Genomic DNA, 17,756 nt, shown 5'->3' with positions numbered 1-17,756 from the left:
CCCAGTGAGATTTTGACACATCATGCGATACCATCTGGAAAGGAACAGCTTCATTTTTTTAGCACGACATCCCAAACACACTATAAACACAACTGTTCCTAAAGACTACCTGAATTGACATGAAAGCAGCTTTAGCAAGTTCAGGCTGTGATGAAGAACAACGGTGATCATACCCAATATTGACTTTCAAGCTTTTTTGAATTGTACAAACTCTGTTATGCACGATTTAATAGATTGCTGTAAAAGACAAAGTTATAACACTGATGACCACATCGACACACCTGTTGAACATATTTGTTATTCCCATGCTTATTCCCATGAGGGTCTCTACAAATAAAAGGAATATTTTTGACTAAAATCTTCTAAATTTGTATGCATGTGCTAATATGTTCATCAATAATAACATACCTAACATTCTTAATAGCATAAATTTAATTTGTATCGTTTGACACAGAACAATAAAACTGCTGAAAACCCAAAAACAAATCAACAAATCTGGTTTAATCATAATAATAAAACAGAAAGTAGAAAAATGTTTTTCCACATGGTTTCTCTTTGAGAGCAATCTGTGTGGAATTACCAGAGGCTGTCTCAGTGCGGGACATCTGTTCAGCCTAAAGTAAGGTTGCTTACTACTCAACACGCAGATTGTGATTTTTGACTGAGAGCAGCCTCGTGTCCCTCAGTGTCATGGCCTTGCATAATCACGATGTCAGTAATATAAGAGGCGATCTGTTCCGCTGAGTTAATGACACACAGCAGAGATTCATTTTTTGACCTTCCTCTCTTACATACTGCACAGAGTATATGTCAAGTTAATTCATCATCTTTTTCCCGCTCTTGGGCTGAACTCTGCAGCACGTGTTGACGCACCGAGTGAGGCTCGGCTCTCTAAGCTGTAATCTGCTCTCTGTGCATTTCAGCATTAACATGTAGAGGGATTTGATATTGTGTAAGCCACGTTCTGTTGCGAGCGTGTTAGGCTAGCTTACACAGCTGTTGCTGCAGATCAAAGCTGAGTTGATGGGAAGGAAATGGCTCGAAGCTGGGAGACTAATGGGGCGACACACTGCTAAAATGTAGGCTACTGTATTCTACGGCAGACGAGCCTAATGCTATAGCAAAGCACTTTGGCATGTATGTGATGTATAGCAGCTAGAAAGAAATCTGAAAACATCAGGAGTTTGAAAGTGAATTAAAGGACAATTTTAAATTTAAGTAAGTAACAGTAAAAGGGAATAAAGGGAACACAGATATCGAGAGTAACTGGGCTACTACACTAACTGTATGAGGACAGAGACTGCAACTTTTCAGGGTAAAAAAAAACAAAAAAAAAACAAGCAGTCAGCTGTCACAGCTGCCAACAGCATTGGGAGGAGATGGAAGGAACAGGGGATTTGCCATGTTTCAGCTCACCAACTGTCAATGTGTCAAAGTGATGCAGAAACATGCAGAAACTCGACTCTTTTCATCTAAGTCGTGATGCCCTGGCTCTTTTCCTCCATACAGGTAGGCAGTAAGAAGATGACAGTCTACAGGTAGTCTCCTCCAGCCAATTAAAAAAAAAAAAAAAAAAAGCCCGCCACATTGGGGCTTTTTTCCAGCACAAATATATGCAACATTAACAACATAAGCATCTCTGGGGGGATTCAGCATGCAGTGAGTGATTTTGCACTTACAGTCATGTCATCAACATCAGTGTTGAAGTGTATGTATAGAACCCCCCGTATTTACCCGTTGCACTACCAAAAACTGTTACGCTACTTGGCACATTGCTTTTGCAGAACCCCAAAAACACTGACTTAGATGTGCTGTTTTGTAATCAGTTAACAAGAAAGGGTTAAACCTCACACACACGCACCTGTGTCACAAACACCAGGACAGTTGGTGTTATTTTTGTGACCAAAAGGTCACACCTAATGCGATGAAAACCAAGCCAGAACGAAATGTTGGTCATTTCTTGGTCATGTTTACTGTGCTGTGTTCCCTCTCACCTTGTGTGGTCCGTGTCACCGCTGTACTCTCTCTGAGGTTTCGAGTTTCTTGTGTTATTGTATTTTTGCATGTTCAAGTTTAAGAGTATAGCAATAAAAGTGGCCTTTTTGAGTTTACGTTCTCCCTCTGGAGTCCTGCATACGGTTCCATCCTCCACCTGCCACACAGCCGAAACATGACCAGATGAATAATGGATCGAGGGGAAAACTGAACTCTTAAAAAGAATCAAATGAAACAGATTAGAAACTCACAGTTATGATTCCAGTTTAAATTTCACCTCATCCCTCTTCTTTCTTTTCAACACATTAAATGAACTTAAAGTAATGGATGCTTCACTTGCAGAGTCTCAACAAAAACTGAAAACGATGAACTCCTCAGTTAGTATTTACTACACGCTTCTTGTGCTGAATTGCCTACAGGTGCTTGTGATATTACATCCACCTCTTGTGGCATAATAAGCAGACACTCACACACACCAAGGCAGAGAAAGTCAAGTGTACTTTCAGTGCCACACAGTCATGTGTGCAGGTTGATTAATTAGCTCAAGTCTCCCGCACACACATAAGTATTCTGACTGACACACAGCCCTCTCAATGTCTTGTTTTAGCTCATCCACAAAGCACTTTTCTTTCTTGAGAACTACCGAGCTTGTGGTGATCTCACTAGCAAATTCATACTTACAATTATTTTTCTCTCTCTCAGCTTTCTTCGACACCATCCTCATTTTCACCAGAGCCAGTTGCTAATAGCTCTCCCTTACAGTGTAGATTTCAGCAGAGTCAGAATGTCAACAAGCCCGAGCACTGATGGCTGCTGTCATGGGGAGCAGAGGGTACAAGTTGGCCTTACTGGTTTACATAGATACTTTCTGAGTGTGGGAATTGTAAAAGTCTCATGAATGCATCACAGTGGCAACATACTTTAGGCCAAAAAGCTGTGCACGTACACTATACAGAACTGGTGGAGATGAATGAGATTAATGAATTAATTTGCTTTACCCCACTGTTTAATGTTCTCCCCAGTCAGCCTTCTGTAGTTCTGGTGGCTGGCTAAGATTCATCCAGTGTCACAACCAGTTTACCAGTCCATGCACATTCGCATCACAGCCAGAGTCTGCAAGCTTCAAGCATGGCAGGGTCTTTATTTGCAAATGCTGCCATACACGTGCCTGTTTGCAGTCCTCCCATAAAAACCAACAGCACGTAGCTCAAAGTAAATGACATCGTGCATAGGAGGAATGCTGATTGGTTGAAAAGTGGTCTAGAGAATTAAAAGGATGACAGTGGAGTTAAAAAAATGGGAGAAATGTGAAAAAGAAACTTTTAAAAAATGACCAGCAGCTGCAGAAGCAAGAGACTTGTTGTTTGTGACACTGCCCCCTGGTGACAATAAACCACTACAACATGTAGACAACACACTACGAAGCTGTCTGCAGGTAAAAACCGACGCAAACAGACACAAACGCATTGCATTCCTGCAAATCTGTCTTTAGCATTCGCTTGAGGCAGGAAAGAGAAAGAAATTTAACTCTCACATGACATCAAAGCTAGTAAAAAATAAAACCACATCACAGTAGAGACATTAATGGCTCTTACACATCCTAATGTGATACTGAGTTGGAATATAGCCGCCAACTACACCACCAAAAATTTTCACCATTCACGGTGTTACCAGCTGTAGCACTGCAGTAAGTCCAGTCCGTGATCCGTCAATAAATCATCGCATTTCATCAAGCTGGACAACATCCAGCTGGTCGGGATAATGATGTCAGATTTTTCCCAGAAGATTAGGAAACGGCATGGGAGAAGAGTGTTTTGGGCAGTTTTGATCCAGCTGTTTGTGCAGACATTACCTCAAGTTTATTTACAGAGCTGGGAGATGGACCTTATTACAGATGAAACAAACAGTCAACTGGAACAAAACCAGCATTTTAGATAACGGAATAAGTGTGGGAGATTTTCAGAAAAAAAAGGCTTCTAATTGTTAGTCAGCAAAACAAACTTCAAAAATTTTAATATTTTACAGCTTCAATGTTTTTTTTAAAAAAGAGGTAAAGTTATGTAACCAATCAGTTGTGAAAAATATAATGTTACATGCTGCCACTGAGTCTCTGGGAAGGATAATACAACTCACCAAGAGAAAAAGATTATGGTTGCACTGACGGGGTGATGATAAGATGGATATGTCATATATACTAAGATTAAAAAGGCTTTGATTGTGCACAGTTAAAGTGAAGCACAGCTTGAGAAAAAAAAAGATGGCAGAGCTGACTCTTAAAATAAATATCAGAAGGCTGGTTGGAGAGAAACAGAATAATCTCCTCAGACACAGCAACCACATCTGTCAATGAAATCAAGTGAAATCACAAAAAAGACTTGATCTGGTCAAAGATCTGGGCCCATTGTGAAAATGTAATCTGGTTGTGAAATCCATATTGTTTCTCCGTGAATGAGTCACCTTCATTCACAGGTTTCAGAGTGATCCTTGACTGATAATACAGAACTATTTACCGCCTACGCCTCAGTGTGCTGAATGAGAAACAGAAAGAGGAAAGAGAGAGAGGGCGCCTTTCACTCACATGCTAATCTGAACATCTCTCTGTCTTCTCCATGTCAATCTGCGAGTGGATCAAAGCATCTGCTGGACAGATGACGCCATTCGCACGCCGAGGCTGGTGCAAGGGTCACTCTCAACCCACAGTGCAAAAGGGACTTAGGGTGTATGTGTGTGTGTGTGTGTGTGTGAGTAAGAGAGAAAGTGACAGTGTGTGTGTGTGTGTGTGTTTCCAAGCCTGAAGCCAGACTCAGAGAGCCTTGACACCACACATGCTGAATCAGAAGCTGAGGTGCAGAGATGGGGGAGTGTGTGGAGTGATGGTGAGAGGGAGGGATTAACAGGTGCTAGTGAGTCATTGTCACTATTAAACGCAGATACTTCTTAATGCATTAGTGCATGATGGTAAAATCATATATACTCATTAGGGAGAAGGTGTGAGATTTTTTTTTTCCTGCGCTTGCTGAAGCCACCGACCAACTGGCCGCTTGGTCCTTTAGTTTATTACTATTATGCGTGGAAATTGTTCTGATTTAGGAAAGTGTCAAAAACTGATGGAATTAAATAAAATGAAGTGCTCTGCAGGTTTTTAAAGCTCTGTCGGTGAGTAAGTCCTGTATCATCACTGAAATTCAAAGAGGTTCATACCCTATTCACCGTTTGCCAAAGCTAGCCGGTGGATAATGGGCGCTAACAACATGGCAAAACTCACAATGAGCACTTCAAGCTAGCAATGTAGGTGTACATGTTAGCAAGAGCGAGAGAAAGGGAGGGAGAGATAACAGAAGCACAGAAAGATAGAGAGGAATAGTTAGGCATGAAGACAGAGCAGAGTCGAGGAGATACATGGATGAATAACAAGGAAACAGCCCAGGAGTGCTAGAGAAAATGAGCAATGGGCCTCAGAAGGTGGGAGAAATGAGTAATGACTGTTAAAGTAGTTAAATCGAGATGAAGAGAAGCCAACAGAGAGTAACCGCATTAATAAAAAGTTGAACACCAGGCATTAAAGATGTGCTCTTTCTCTCTTGATTGCCTGGGATGTAACCGCTTTCACCAAACTGTACTGGGTTTATGTTTTCTTAAACCACTTTAATGGCGTTTGATGTTATTTAATGAAGAAAACACGGAAATTTTCGAGAGGAGGTGCTGATCACAGAGTATTGTCGCAGGAGTTAATCAAGCATTTGAGACAATGCAGTCATTAAAAACAAAGCTTTTGATTACAGTTTGTGAGAGAATATTAGCGTGAGAGTGCTCCTAGTCTTCTAATCGGCTTTGCGAGGGAGCATTCATTAGCAGTTCTTTCAGTCTGGTGAAGCTGAAATGTGAGAACACCAGAGCCCAATTGGAGTATTATGTTTGCCCACTTAAAGAAGATGAAGAGCTGGAGATGAAGAGCTGGTTTGACAGGATGGGGAGTTTACAGTGTTTTTCTTGCAGCGGGCGGTGTGGCCGTGCTTGACCCCCACCTCTAACCAAGGACAGATCGCATCATGGCCGGCGGAAAGGGGAGGCTGAGGTTCAACTGTTACAGCAGGGTCGCACGTGCGCCCCTGACAAGGATGCTGTACCCCGAGGGACCTTTGTTCCAACACCACCCTGAACCAGACAGCGTCACATGCAGTTTGAGGAATAAAAGAATATAAATACAGGCCATTTACCATAAAAGATGACCAATGAGGGATAATGTTATCACACCTGATGTGTAGATGCAAAAAACAAACAAAAAGTGCCTCACATGTTTTATACTACAAATAGATGAATGACTCAATATAGTCACTATTGTATAATCAATACAGTGATCTTACAATACAAGAAATCTCTCTGTCTGTCTGTTCGTCCGTGAACTCCTCCCAAACCGTCAGGAGCTGAGCATCCAAATTTGGCAGGTACATCTCAGGCACCTGAAGGTTCTTATCTACATTGCGACACATCATGTTGCCTAGCAACGGCATAAAATGAGCTGCTTTTAGCATTTACGTACATATAACATCTTGCAAAAACATCGGATGATTTTTGTTTCATACAGTACCATCTAATTTATATCCACAAAAGCTGAATTATGCCTGCCATATTAGGATGTCACAACGTTGCCTGGCAACCACCGAGTAATAGGCCAAAATGACCTGGGTTTGGCCTTTATGCATCTATAATATCTTTATTTCAAGACAAAAAAAATCTCATTTATATCCATAAAAGTTCAATTATATGTGTCCCTAGCAACTACCTAGCAACAAGCTAAAATGACCCATTTCCAGCAAACTAGCAACATCCACCACCTCTGTTTTTGATACTTTTCTCAATATGGTCAAGTTTATCAGCCAAAAGCATGCACAGGCACAAACTTGACAATTTTGTCACATTGGCATGTACTAGTACGATATTTTTGACATAATGTCTAAAAGTGAATGCAGTCTTTAAAGATTTTAAAACACATGAGAGAGGTTTTATTATCTTTTTATATCTGACAGCTTCATCATCACATCCAATAAATCTATCAAATCCTACATTAAATACATCCTAACAGCTACGCTACAGACAGGTAAATGTTGATCATTTAAACAACTCTGAGACAGAACCACATTGTATATACTAATTTACCTACATTAGGCCTACAGCATTTTTTCCTTATTGATGTTCGCTTTGGTTGTAAATGGAGTGAGAAACGATTGAATCAGGGTTAGATTTAATATTGCTTTTAATTTGTTCATTTTTTGTAGTTTTTCTGTGGGATTATATAACTAACAAAAATAGTGCGGTAAAGGTTATATCACCCATCGCTATTTCAGCAGATGTTTTGTGAACACATCATTATAGAAGGAAATGTTAATTTATGCTGGGCTAAGTTACTCATCATGTATTTTCATGCTTTACTCTTGTGGACTCTCTTCATTACACTTTCTGTGGAGACTCTAAATATAGTGGATAAATCCTGTAATTAATTCCTACTTCAGTGTTTACACACAGAATCACACTGAGCTGTGACACGTCATAGAACTTACTACATATGCTATATATATTATTTGACTGGGAGTGCAGATAGATGCACTCAGGTGTATGCACAGAAAAACCTGGAGTCATGCAAAGCATTCACTTACATCTGTATCGGGACCCTTGTCGGCTCCGGGACACGAGAAGGTGACAAACTCATGGCACCGTTTGTGGACCACGAAACAGCAAACTGAGAGAAAAGAAGAAAGAGCAGAGAGTTTTACAGGAACAACTTATGGCACAATATTGTGAGCTGTTTTGTCTTACAAGTTTATGAAGGCCATTCAACCATAAAATCTGCTTCTTTAAAAAAAAACATTTGCATTCACAAAAAAGTACCGTCAATCCAAGTTTCAGACAAACAGTTACGAGATAGAAGGAGACACAAAGAGGAATGTACTTGTCCATTGTCACAAACAAATGCAAGCAGACAAACAGACTGAAATGCATGTGTACACCCACACTCACACCCACTCAAAAAATGTTTCTGCAGCTCTCGGCTCTTTACAAGCTGTTGGGGTTGATACCAATTGTATCATTGTCTCCCACTGAAATGGGATCCGCCTATACCAAAGTGTCACTCAGCGTGACACGGCTGACATGACATCTGACGCTGCTATCAAGTCAGCGATAGTGGCATTTACATTTGGACTCTGCCGCTGATCTGGAGGGGGGGGGAGCAAAAATGTGGACATCTGTGACAGCTGGCGCGCGAGCTGACTCCCTCTCCGTCTCTCACTCTCTGTACCCAACAGTATTTTTCTCTTGCATTGTTTGAAATTCTTCATTCTTTCTTCTTTATCCATTCTCACACAATCTGTCTGCTTCGCTCATTGTCAAGCTGCCTGCTTGCTCATGTGCACTGCTGCGCTCTCCCACTATCATATATGTGTGGTTTTGTCTGTAATTCTGCCAGCAAAGCCACACAGTTGCCAGACAATCTGACAAGCATTGGTTAAACAAGAGAAATTAGTTTGCTGCCGTCCAAGAAACAGCAGGGGTTTTGACTGAAAGGCAGTTGTATCATTCTGCTGGGCTAATTAGATACTTTTCAAATAGATAGTTAGATACTCATTTAGAGATCATTAGCATAACTGTGAGCGTCTTCAACATAACGCTTTAGCGTAGCCCTAATCCTAAACTAATAATCAACTGTGATTTCTTTTTGTGTTCTTGCCTGTGGTTAGTGCCGAGCTGGTGGCAATGTACAGTATGAATTCATCTCTTTGAGTAATAAACACAAAATGAAGCAGAGAGGGAGGGGATGGCACACAAAGCTCAGCAAAAATAGTAGCCCACAGTGATTTATCCCTGCTCTGAAGCTGTCATCTGTGCCATTTGTCATTTTCATAATGTACAGTACACAACAGCCAAACCAGGCACTCAGTACAGGTGTAAATGCAAACAGTGGGGATTTATGAAATCAGGTCCATCCATGCTTGCAATATTGCTATATGAATCTTTGGTCTGTCATCGCACACATAAAATGCTATGACTGAGATGGGATTCACTGATGTAGTTAACTGGGTTAAAAACTGTTGTGAAAAAGAATTTCCAAAACTATATTAAGGGTGCACTTGATTATCACACAATAAACACAAAGTCAGTTAAACTTCAGGGATATCATTATGTCCAGTTAGGAAGCAGAAACCTTTGTGAATCAGTTTCACCTTCTTTCGTATAAATTAAAAGTTACATTAGGCAGAGTGGAGAACCTCCAAAAAGTAAAGGTTTAATAGGTGGTTTTCACAGACCATTGCTCTCTTTCTGTTAGTCCTGACTGATTTTTCTGTAGCTTTGCCTTTTGCTAGTAGCCTAGTCACTCCTGCTAGCATTAGACGCTACCATCAGCCCTTTTAGGTTGCAGAGGTAGTTCAGCTTCTTCAGGATACATGCTATCACCACGCTGTCATCTTATTACTATAATGTACTTGGAATTCTGTACACCACTAAATAAAAACATAATAATCACATAAGTATGATATGCTGCTAAATATGTCTATTAATGACAGTATCCAATGCTAGCATGCTAAATACATACTAAATCCTTAGAATTGCCAAAGAAACAACTTTAGGCCAATGGGGAGGCACCAAAAACTGCACTTCCTCAAATGTACACTCAAGACCGACTCCAAAAGCAACTCAATCCCCATAGACTCCTATACTGAAAAGCCAATTTTACAGCAAAAATGAATGCTTATGCAACATACTCATTTCAATAATTCTGAGAGGTAAAGCCATACATTTCAATGGGCATGACAGATGTTTGTGATTGGAGAATTTAGTCACTAGTGATTAGCTTGACATGACCTCACTAAGCCGATTCACTGAACTGGACTTTTAAACTTTATTCATCGTGTTAAGACCTAAGAATCGTAGGTGTTCTATTAAACATTCTAGAGGTCTACATGCAATAGTTTTTAGGAGTTACATTTTTGCATTTTGTTTGTATGTTACAAGTACTTACAGTAGTAACAGGTATCTGTGTCTGTGTGATGAACCCATACAGTTTATCAGTGTCCCTCACTTGCCAAGTTACAGTGCTAGTCTTTAGCCATCCTGCATTTGTTTATATCATAAAAAAAACAAGTCAAGGTATGAACCAGTGTTAAGTCTACATACAGCAGATAACGTAGCAAAGAACCAGTTTTAAATTGATGCTTTAGTCAGTGTGTTATTAGCAGCCTGTTGGAAAGCCACATAATTTGTTTTTGGTGATTCCCAAAGAGCTATTAGTCAAAAATTTGGCATATCTCGGCAAGGTGTGCAGTGTGTCCTTAAAAGATTTGAGGTAACTGGATGACAAAAGAAGAGAAAAGAAGAAGGCTAAAAAAAACACTACAGATGAACGGTGTCTGAAATCATATTCTTAAGAAATAGGGAAAAGAGATGTATCTGGGCCTTCAGTTCAGGGCTCGCAAAATCGCTAGCCCGACGTCCCGGAGCTAGCGATATCTCCGGTCGGGCGACCAAAACCGAGTTGATCCATCTACTGTTCACCAAAGACGTAGCTATTTTGATCGAGTCTTTAAGAATATGTAAAAATGAATTTGCTAGATCTGTATCAATGTGTCAGATATTATTTCACGTCTTATTCTGAATTTTAGATGACTGTTTAGCTGGAGGAGATTCATTTCCAAAAATGGCCTACATGTTTCCTTGATGTGGCAGGGCTCACACAACAGATAGCATGATCATTTAAATGCAAATTTGCCAACCCAACCACCTTAAATCTTTTTTACTTTTAACTTCTAAAAGGTGAGATCAAGGTCCCTTTTTTCTTCAAAGCAACTGAAAAACACCAGTGTTGAATTCACATTAGACTTCTTGAAAGAGCGTTTCAACATTTTATTATTTCATTTTTCTCCTATCAGTGCATGCTGATTATATTAGTAATTGTTTTGGTGCTGACCTCAGGGCATTCATACCCACTTCATATCCACCTCCAACTTGCCCAAAAGTCAAACTTTCAGTCCTCCCATCCCACATCCTGCCCACTCAGCCGTCATTCAAATTAAGAAAACATTTGCTTAGATGCAAAGGAAAAGCACAAAGCACATAAAATCTGCTGCGTGTATTTTCATCTTCTCTAACACAGAGTTTTACTCAGCAGGATTCATTCTGAGTGCAATCATCAGGTTTTTCTTTTTCTCCCTGCAGCCTACTAACAATATGTGAATCACGCGTGTAATGACGTCTGTAGTTCTCTCTCTCTCTGCCCGTCCATCAGCACTCCTCACACCCTCGGCTACACACCCACATGCCCATTACTGCCTCTGTTTAGTGCTGATCCCTGACCGTTTGAATGTCTGCTGGTAAGCTGAGCTGACCGACTTGACACTGATCCCAGTTCAGAGGTGAAGGAGGGCACCTAAGCTGAATATAGTGGAAGGGATAAATCTAGCTTTGGACCTTGTGCGCCTGAGTCCAGGAGAGTGTGCACGTGTCAGGAAAGCTTAACCACACTTACACAAGTCAGAGACTGTGCTTCTCTGCAACTATAATCCTTGGCATTGACTTTCATGTGCATGCACACAGAATGATACACACATAAATCTAAAAGCTGTCTTACAAAAGTAGAAGCCAACACTGCATGCTGCCGCGGCTGAAACACTGAAGCTCTCTGGGAGCTTATGGGAAGTTACATGCACTCAGTAATTTCCATCTATACAGTGCTGTGCAAAAGTCTTGAGTCAACCCTTACTTCATTGAATTTTCTTCCAAGGAGCCAGGCTTTATTATAAATTTTAAGTGGTCCTGAGAAATTGTTCTCCAGCTTTTCAGAAGGTCTTTTAAAGCTTTTCTTTAGACATTAGCTGCTTTTTCCACCCATTTTGCTTCCAGTTCTTGTATCTGACCATTTTATAAAGAACTGTTTTGGTTTGGTTTTTTTGTCAAGCCACATAATACCCAACTAAAACAAGAACTCTAAAGCAAAAAGGAAAAACACCTAACTCAAGTAATAAACCACTATTGCATAAACTTAGCATATCTCATAAATTGTTTTAGTGGATGGTTAGCTGTCAAAAAGCCAGTGTTAAGGAAGGTAAACAGAGGGAAAAAGCTGAAGTGTGCCAAATTACACAAGAACTGGTCTCAAAATCAGTGGCAACAGGTTTTCTGGAGTGATGAAATCCAGAGTGGAGTGAAACAATGAGTTTACACCCACCTGTAAAACATGGTGAAGGTTCTGTCAAAACTGATGGAATTATTAAATATAAGCACATTCTGATCTACCATGTAATACTATCTGAAACGCTTCTGATTGGCTTTATTTCTCAGCAGGAAAATGATCCCGAACACCCTGCCAATGCAGTAAAAGCACACATGGCTAGAAAAAGCACATAATGGATCACTTTTAGTCATGGACAGGCCTCCCCAGAGCCCAGACGTTAACATTATTGAAGCTTTGTTAAAGAGATGACCAAATACTGACTTTCAAGCTCATTAGAATTGTTAAACTGTTTGTTTTGAATTTCTTTGCCTTATATTCTTCCATTTATGTTTATACATCACTGGACCCATTTCACATTTCCCTAAGAAAATATAAAGAAATGATGGGTAGCTCAAAACTTTTGCACAGTATCTTATGAACTGAAGTAACAGAAAATAATTTTCTCTATTTCTCCTGTGTTAAAGGAGTTTTGTTATAAAGTGCTGGAGGAGAACTAAAACGCACTAGAATTAATCTTTCTGGTGACTCAGAGGGATGTGACTGACGAACTCAGTAGTGACAAGAGCAGTTGTCTCCAAATGGTTTCATTCTCGCGGGGAGAGCTATGTAAAGCAGCGGGAGCAGAGGTGACAGTAACATACTGTATCGTCAGGGATATTATGATTAATTACTATGGGCTTTGTTTTACCAGCCTAATTACATAAGCACAGAGATAAGGGGCTTTGGCATTATAAAGCAGCTTACACAACATAAAAGCATTCTCGCAAGCGTGCGTGTGTGCAGAAGGTGGAAAGCACATGTTTATATGCATCATCCCAGTGCCTGTCTCTATAGGTGGCATGGTTTCACACATACCATTACATCCTTACCCCTTCTCCTCTGATCCTTTCAAGTGTGTATTTAGCTCTGGCTAATCTGGGAAAATTGATAATCTACCGAGCCACCGTTAATAGAATTATGATGTGCTCCTGCCCAGAAGAAAAGCTTGCAGTGGAGATATGGGAGAGAAAGCGCGCAGGACACGGGCAGCACAGAACCAACTCAATACCCTCCAGACACATTCAATCAATCCAGGTCCCCCAGAGTGCATCTGAACACAAAGAGAAAAGAAGCTTTGATCTGAGATCCGCAGGAGGAAAAGGAGGAAGTGTGTGACACGATGGATGAACAGGCAGAGAAGGTGGAAACAAATCCACAGGGGTTCCCGTGACTGTAGAGATGGATGCTTCCAGTTAGAAATGCTGCTCAAACAACAGCTCATCGTTTTCGCTATGAAATGTTATCGAGGTGATGCTGGGTGACAGCTTCTTCACCTAGCCCTGTCTGGGAATTGCTCGCAGCCTCTCATAATGCAGTATCTTTTAAATAAACACAAAGACAGGTTTCGTCCCAAGCAGGCACGTGACTGTGTAAAATGCTCCTTTTTGTCCCCTCCACCCTGATCTCGACTGTGCTCGTTCTGCAGCAGATCTTCTGTCATTTGATGCAAGACAAATGTCAGAGAAAAGGAGCGGAGAGGAAAAGAGAGGTTTCTTGTCCTCTCTTAGTTATTTTTAGGGTTGGTTCTGGCCAGGGCTGGAACAGCGTGTACTGAACTGTGACGTGGTGAAAATGTGAGGAAAGACATTTCCCCTGCACTTCTCTTTCACCTGCCTGGTGGACGCTGTAAGTGGCACGCGCTGATACAGACATCCAGCCGCATCAACGTATCTGAGGCCGGCATGTGTGTGAGAAACTGAGAATGATGAATGAAAAGCTATTGCTGCCACAAGCCTGCGCAAGTACTCAATGACAGATATGGAAAAAGCTGAAATATAACCATGTACAAACGAGCCAACACAATGCATCCGGCAGACAGACGAACTTCTAGCCTGTGTCAAGTTCTCGTCAAATTTTGATGCACTTCAAAGGTCAGGGAGAAACTATATCCATGAGTCACTTTACCATCCTGATTACTTGCACTAACCCTTGGCTTTTACACTTCAACATGCATGAGTTCATTTGGATTTAAAGAGGCTTGTTAGAGGTTTTGAGCAGTCTGGCTCTACCACTTGACTGAGCAACCTTTTGGAAAATATAGAAATCTCCAACATTCTGCTCAGCATCAGATCGTGCGAAAATATGACCAGATGAAATCACATTTCCGGACAGAATCCATAGATGCATAAACAAAGTTGGACATCTGTTCTAGAGGTTTTGACCGTTAAAGGGTCCCAATTTTTTGCTTGTTTGCAATTGCTTTAGTCTCTAGGAGATTTGCATGGTTTCTGCAAGACATGTTAACTAACCATCAAATTGTGAAACTTGGAAAAAGTGTTAAAGTTGTGCCTTATTACTACAACCAACACATTTTAAAAGGTGGAACTTTTATACATTCTCAAATTTTCAAGTTTCACAACCACTCAATGGTTATTTTGAAGACCAGTTGGTACTCCGAGCCCAGCCGTAGCAGTCAGAGGTAGCCACAGAGTCGCAGACTGGTCTCTAGGACTATGTGACTGAGGCCTCATACTGTATACAGTTGGGGAAATAATTGATCTCCTGCTGAATTTGTAAGTAAGGAAAACATCACCTAGTACTTTGTGGAAGAAACCTTGATGGCAAGAACAGCGGGAAGATTTTTCTTGTAGTTGGTCACCAGGTTTGAACTCATCTCGTGAAGGATTTTGGTCCCCTACTCTTTCCAGAAACTTTCCAAATCCTTTCAGTTTCTTGATTGCTAAGTTTGCTCAACTCAAAGCTTGAGTGAGCAAACTTAGAAACTCGCCAGGGGATCAAATAGTTGTTTATATAATTATGAGGTGAGCTGATAAAAGTCATTTGAGATTTTAAAAACAGGAAAGTCATCAGTTGCCCATTTGGTAAAAATGTGCCCCAAGTAATAGACTTGATCAGAGTTATAACTGTGAGAACACTGTTGCCGACTAAATTGTGTCAGTATATACATCTCTGTTTTTGACACTGCCACTAAGAAATGAAGTACATGTGCAATATACCGGCAAGCAGCATCTACATGGAGAGGGGGGAAATGAACGGTGCTGAAGCTACAACAAAGGCCTGGAAATTTGATTCCGGGCATACATTCAATTATGCATAGTATGGGCACATAAAAGGCAGAGATGCAACAATAAGGGCGCAAACAGAGAGTTTACATGAGCGTGTAACCTTGAAAGCAACAATAGAGCTATTCACAAAGACCACTGAAGGAAAAAGAAAACAGAAGATGAGAGCGGAATGGAGAAATAATAGAGCTGGAATTAGAAGATAGTGAGAGATAAGATTTGATGAGGACAGAAAACAGCATTATAATCTTTCTCCTGTCATAAATTTGCGAAAAACTTCCCCAGAAGTCTGTTTGTGCCTACCAATTATTACTGTCACCACAACATCCTGCTATTTGAATATGCATGCATGCAAATGCAATTGTTTATAAATGTGCACATAAGACATTTCTGCTTGTTAGTGGGAAGTTGCAGAAAACAGGAAAGAAAAACCTTAGCCGAGGTTCAGCACAGTAGTGGTGCGATAGTATCCTTGAACATGGTTTAAGGACACTGGATTGGTTGGAGAAATTCAGATGGAGTTCAAGGTGATGCTGGCCTTGTCAGATTGCATCTTAGTACTCGGTGGCCTCTCCTAGTTTCCATCCACACTGCACTGCAGGATGACAGTTGATGGCATTTATCATCTTGGCCCCCTGCCTTCTGGGATCTGTCTTTAGGTATGCATGTCTGGATGGGTAATAGAGTAGACACACAGAGCAGTGATGGTGTCCCCAGGTACGAGCTTCTTTTCATGTTTTGCATGTTGTGGTTTGTGTTTCACACATTCCCCTCTTTTAAAATAAACCTACTAAACAGCCAGACCAGACGTGTCGAGGAAATTCCATCTGTTATAATACACTTCCGTGTGTTTCCCCATATATCTCCTTAGTGGTTCACGCCAGGAGCAATATTACAGCTTCTGGGATTGCAGTTGGTTCATTAGTGTACAGTGTAGACTGATCTCAATAAATCTGCACATGAATATGCAGAATCTATAGGCAAGCCATGAGACCTTTGGTACCAGAAGCTTCCTTGTTTGCATTCACAGCCAGCTTGTTATTTGATATGTATTGATTAATAACATTTGAATGAGCTTTAGCTGCATGCAGATAAACATAAAGCACAGGTGGAACTAGATTTGTTGAAATTCAAGCGTGAAACCATTGTTTATTGTCAGATGTTAATTTAGTTTTTCTAGTTTTAAGATTTTTTTTCTCTCATATTAGCATTCAGAAACTCTGACTAGGGTATGGAAGGGTTGTCACCAGAACCAACAACAATATATAAACAATAACCAACAATAGTCAAAATTTGAGACGATAACACAAGGCAAAAAATGGTTTTTAGTGGTGGAAACAAGCTTCCATTCTAATAGATACAGGATACAGGAATTCATTGCCAGAGTGTTTGCTGGCCTCACCAGAAGTTTACACAAGTAGTTTACACAAAGACTCTGTTTGGATCAGCTGGTTTGCTGTGTTTGTGGCATGCAGAGTGCCCTCTGGTGGACAAACTATGCCACTTCAACAAGATGTTTGAAGGGTGTTTCACCTGTTTCTTCTTTATCCATGTATTTTTTTCATTATAATTTATTTGCTGTTATAAATGCCACACATCGGCAAAAAAATCCTAGATTGTATGTCAGTATGCTAATATTGCCATTTAGTTGCTAGCATGGATGCAGACTTCTTATTTTCCAAAATTTTAGCTTTATTTACACCCTCATAATATATTTTGGTAGAATATTCTGCATTGTTAGACAATCACATAAGATTGTGCATTATTAGGAATGATAAATAGACCACACTCAGTCAAATATGCACTCTTTGCAGCAGTAGTAGTGTTTGTATAAAGGATGGCCACAGGGGGAAGGGATCAATTATTTTAAACTAAAGGTGGGAGTGTTTGGCTGCTAGACATCTCTGAGTCACTCAGGGGAAATGGTGATACTGCCTCATGAATTTAATATGACTCTGAAAACAAATGCACTCATGTGCACACATAGACTCACGAGTACACGGGTTAACGCACACATATAGGTACGCAGATGCATTTTTACATTCTTTCGGTTGTACACATTTTGAATGTGCACAGTAATGAAGCATATATCAGGGACGTCTTAACACACTCATCCTTAAACTCGCTTGATCTCAGTCACACAGGACACACACACAGCACGTACGCGCACATCGGGCACCACTTTGTCTCGTTCTCTTGTCTTCTCAATTACTCACAAAGACACATGCTTGGACATATATTTAAACCCAACCCCATTTCAGCGAGCGATGTACTGTCTGCAGGGGTCTGCCTTAGAGCACCCTCTGTCTGCATATGGATCAGATATCACAGCAATAGTAATGTCATGAGCTTGGTTAGCTGTTAGAACTCACAGTAGAATGACTGTTAATAAGAGGTGCGAGCGTCTACAGTTAAGAAAGAAAGAATCTTTCTTTCTGAATATTGCATTCATGCTATGACGCAGTCAGTTGCCAGAG

The 17,756-nt window shown here is 40.6% G+C and overlaps 1 protein-coding gene across 3 annotated transcripts in view; it reads right to left on the bottom strand.

Moving 5' to 3' along the window:
* Positions 1-17,756, bottom strand: part of prkcab (protein kinase C, alpha, b) — a 116,366-nt gene that overhangs the window by 69,957 nt on the left and 28,653 nt on the right. For all 3 annotated transcript variants that reach the window (XM_085352396.1, XM_085352397.1, XM_085352398.1), the window contains exon 3: positions 7,650-7,732. In XM_085352396.1, the coding sequence (XP_085208522.1) occupies positions 7,650-7,732 (83 nt within the window). The remainder of the gene's footprint in view (positions 1-7,649; positions 7,733-17,756) is intronic.

The sequence above is a fragment of the Diplotaxodon limnothrissa genome, linkage group LG4 (genome assembly GCF_057381915.1).
Source record: "Diplotaxodon limnothrissa isolate DT_005_m linkage group LG4, D_limnothrissa_male_GT1.1, whole genome shotgun sequence".
NCBI classification, from domain to species: Eukaryota; Metazoa; Chordata; class Actinopteri; order Cichliformes; family Cichlidae; genus Diplotaxodon; species Diplotaxodon limnothrissa.
Note: the sequence above shows the minus strand (reverse complement) of the source record. Positions and strands in the feature narration are given on the sequence as shown.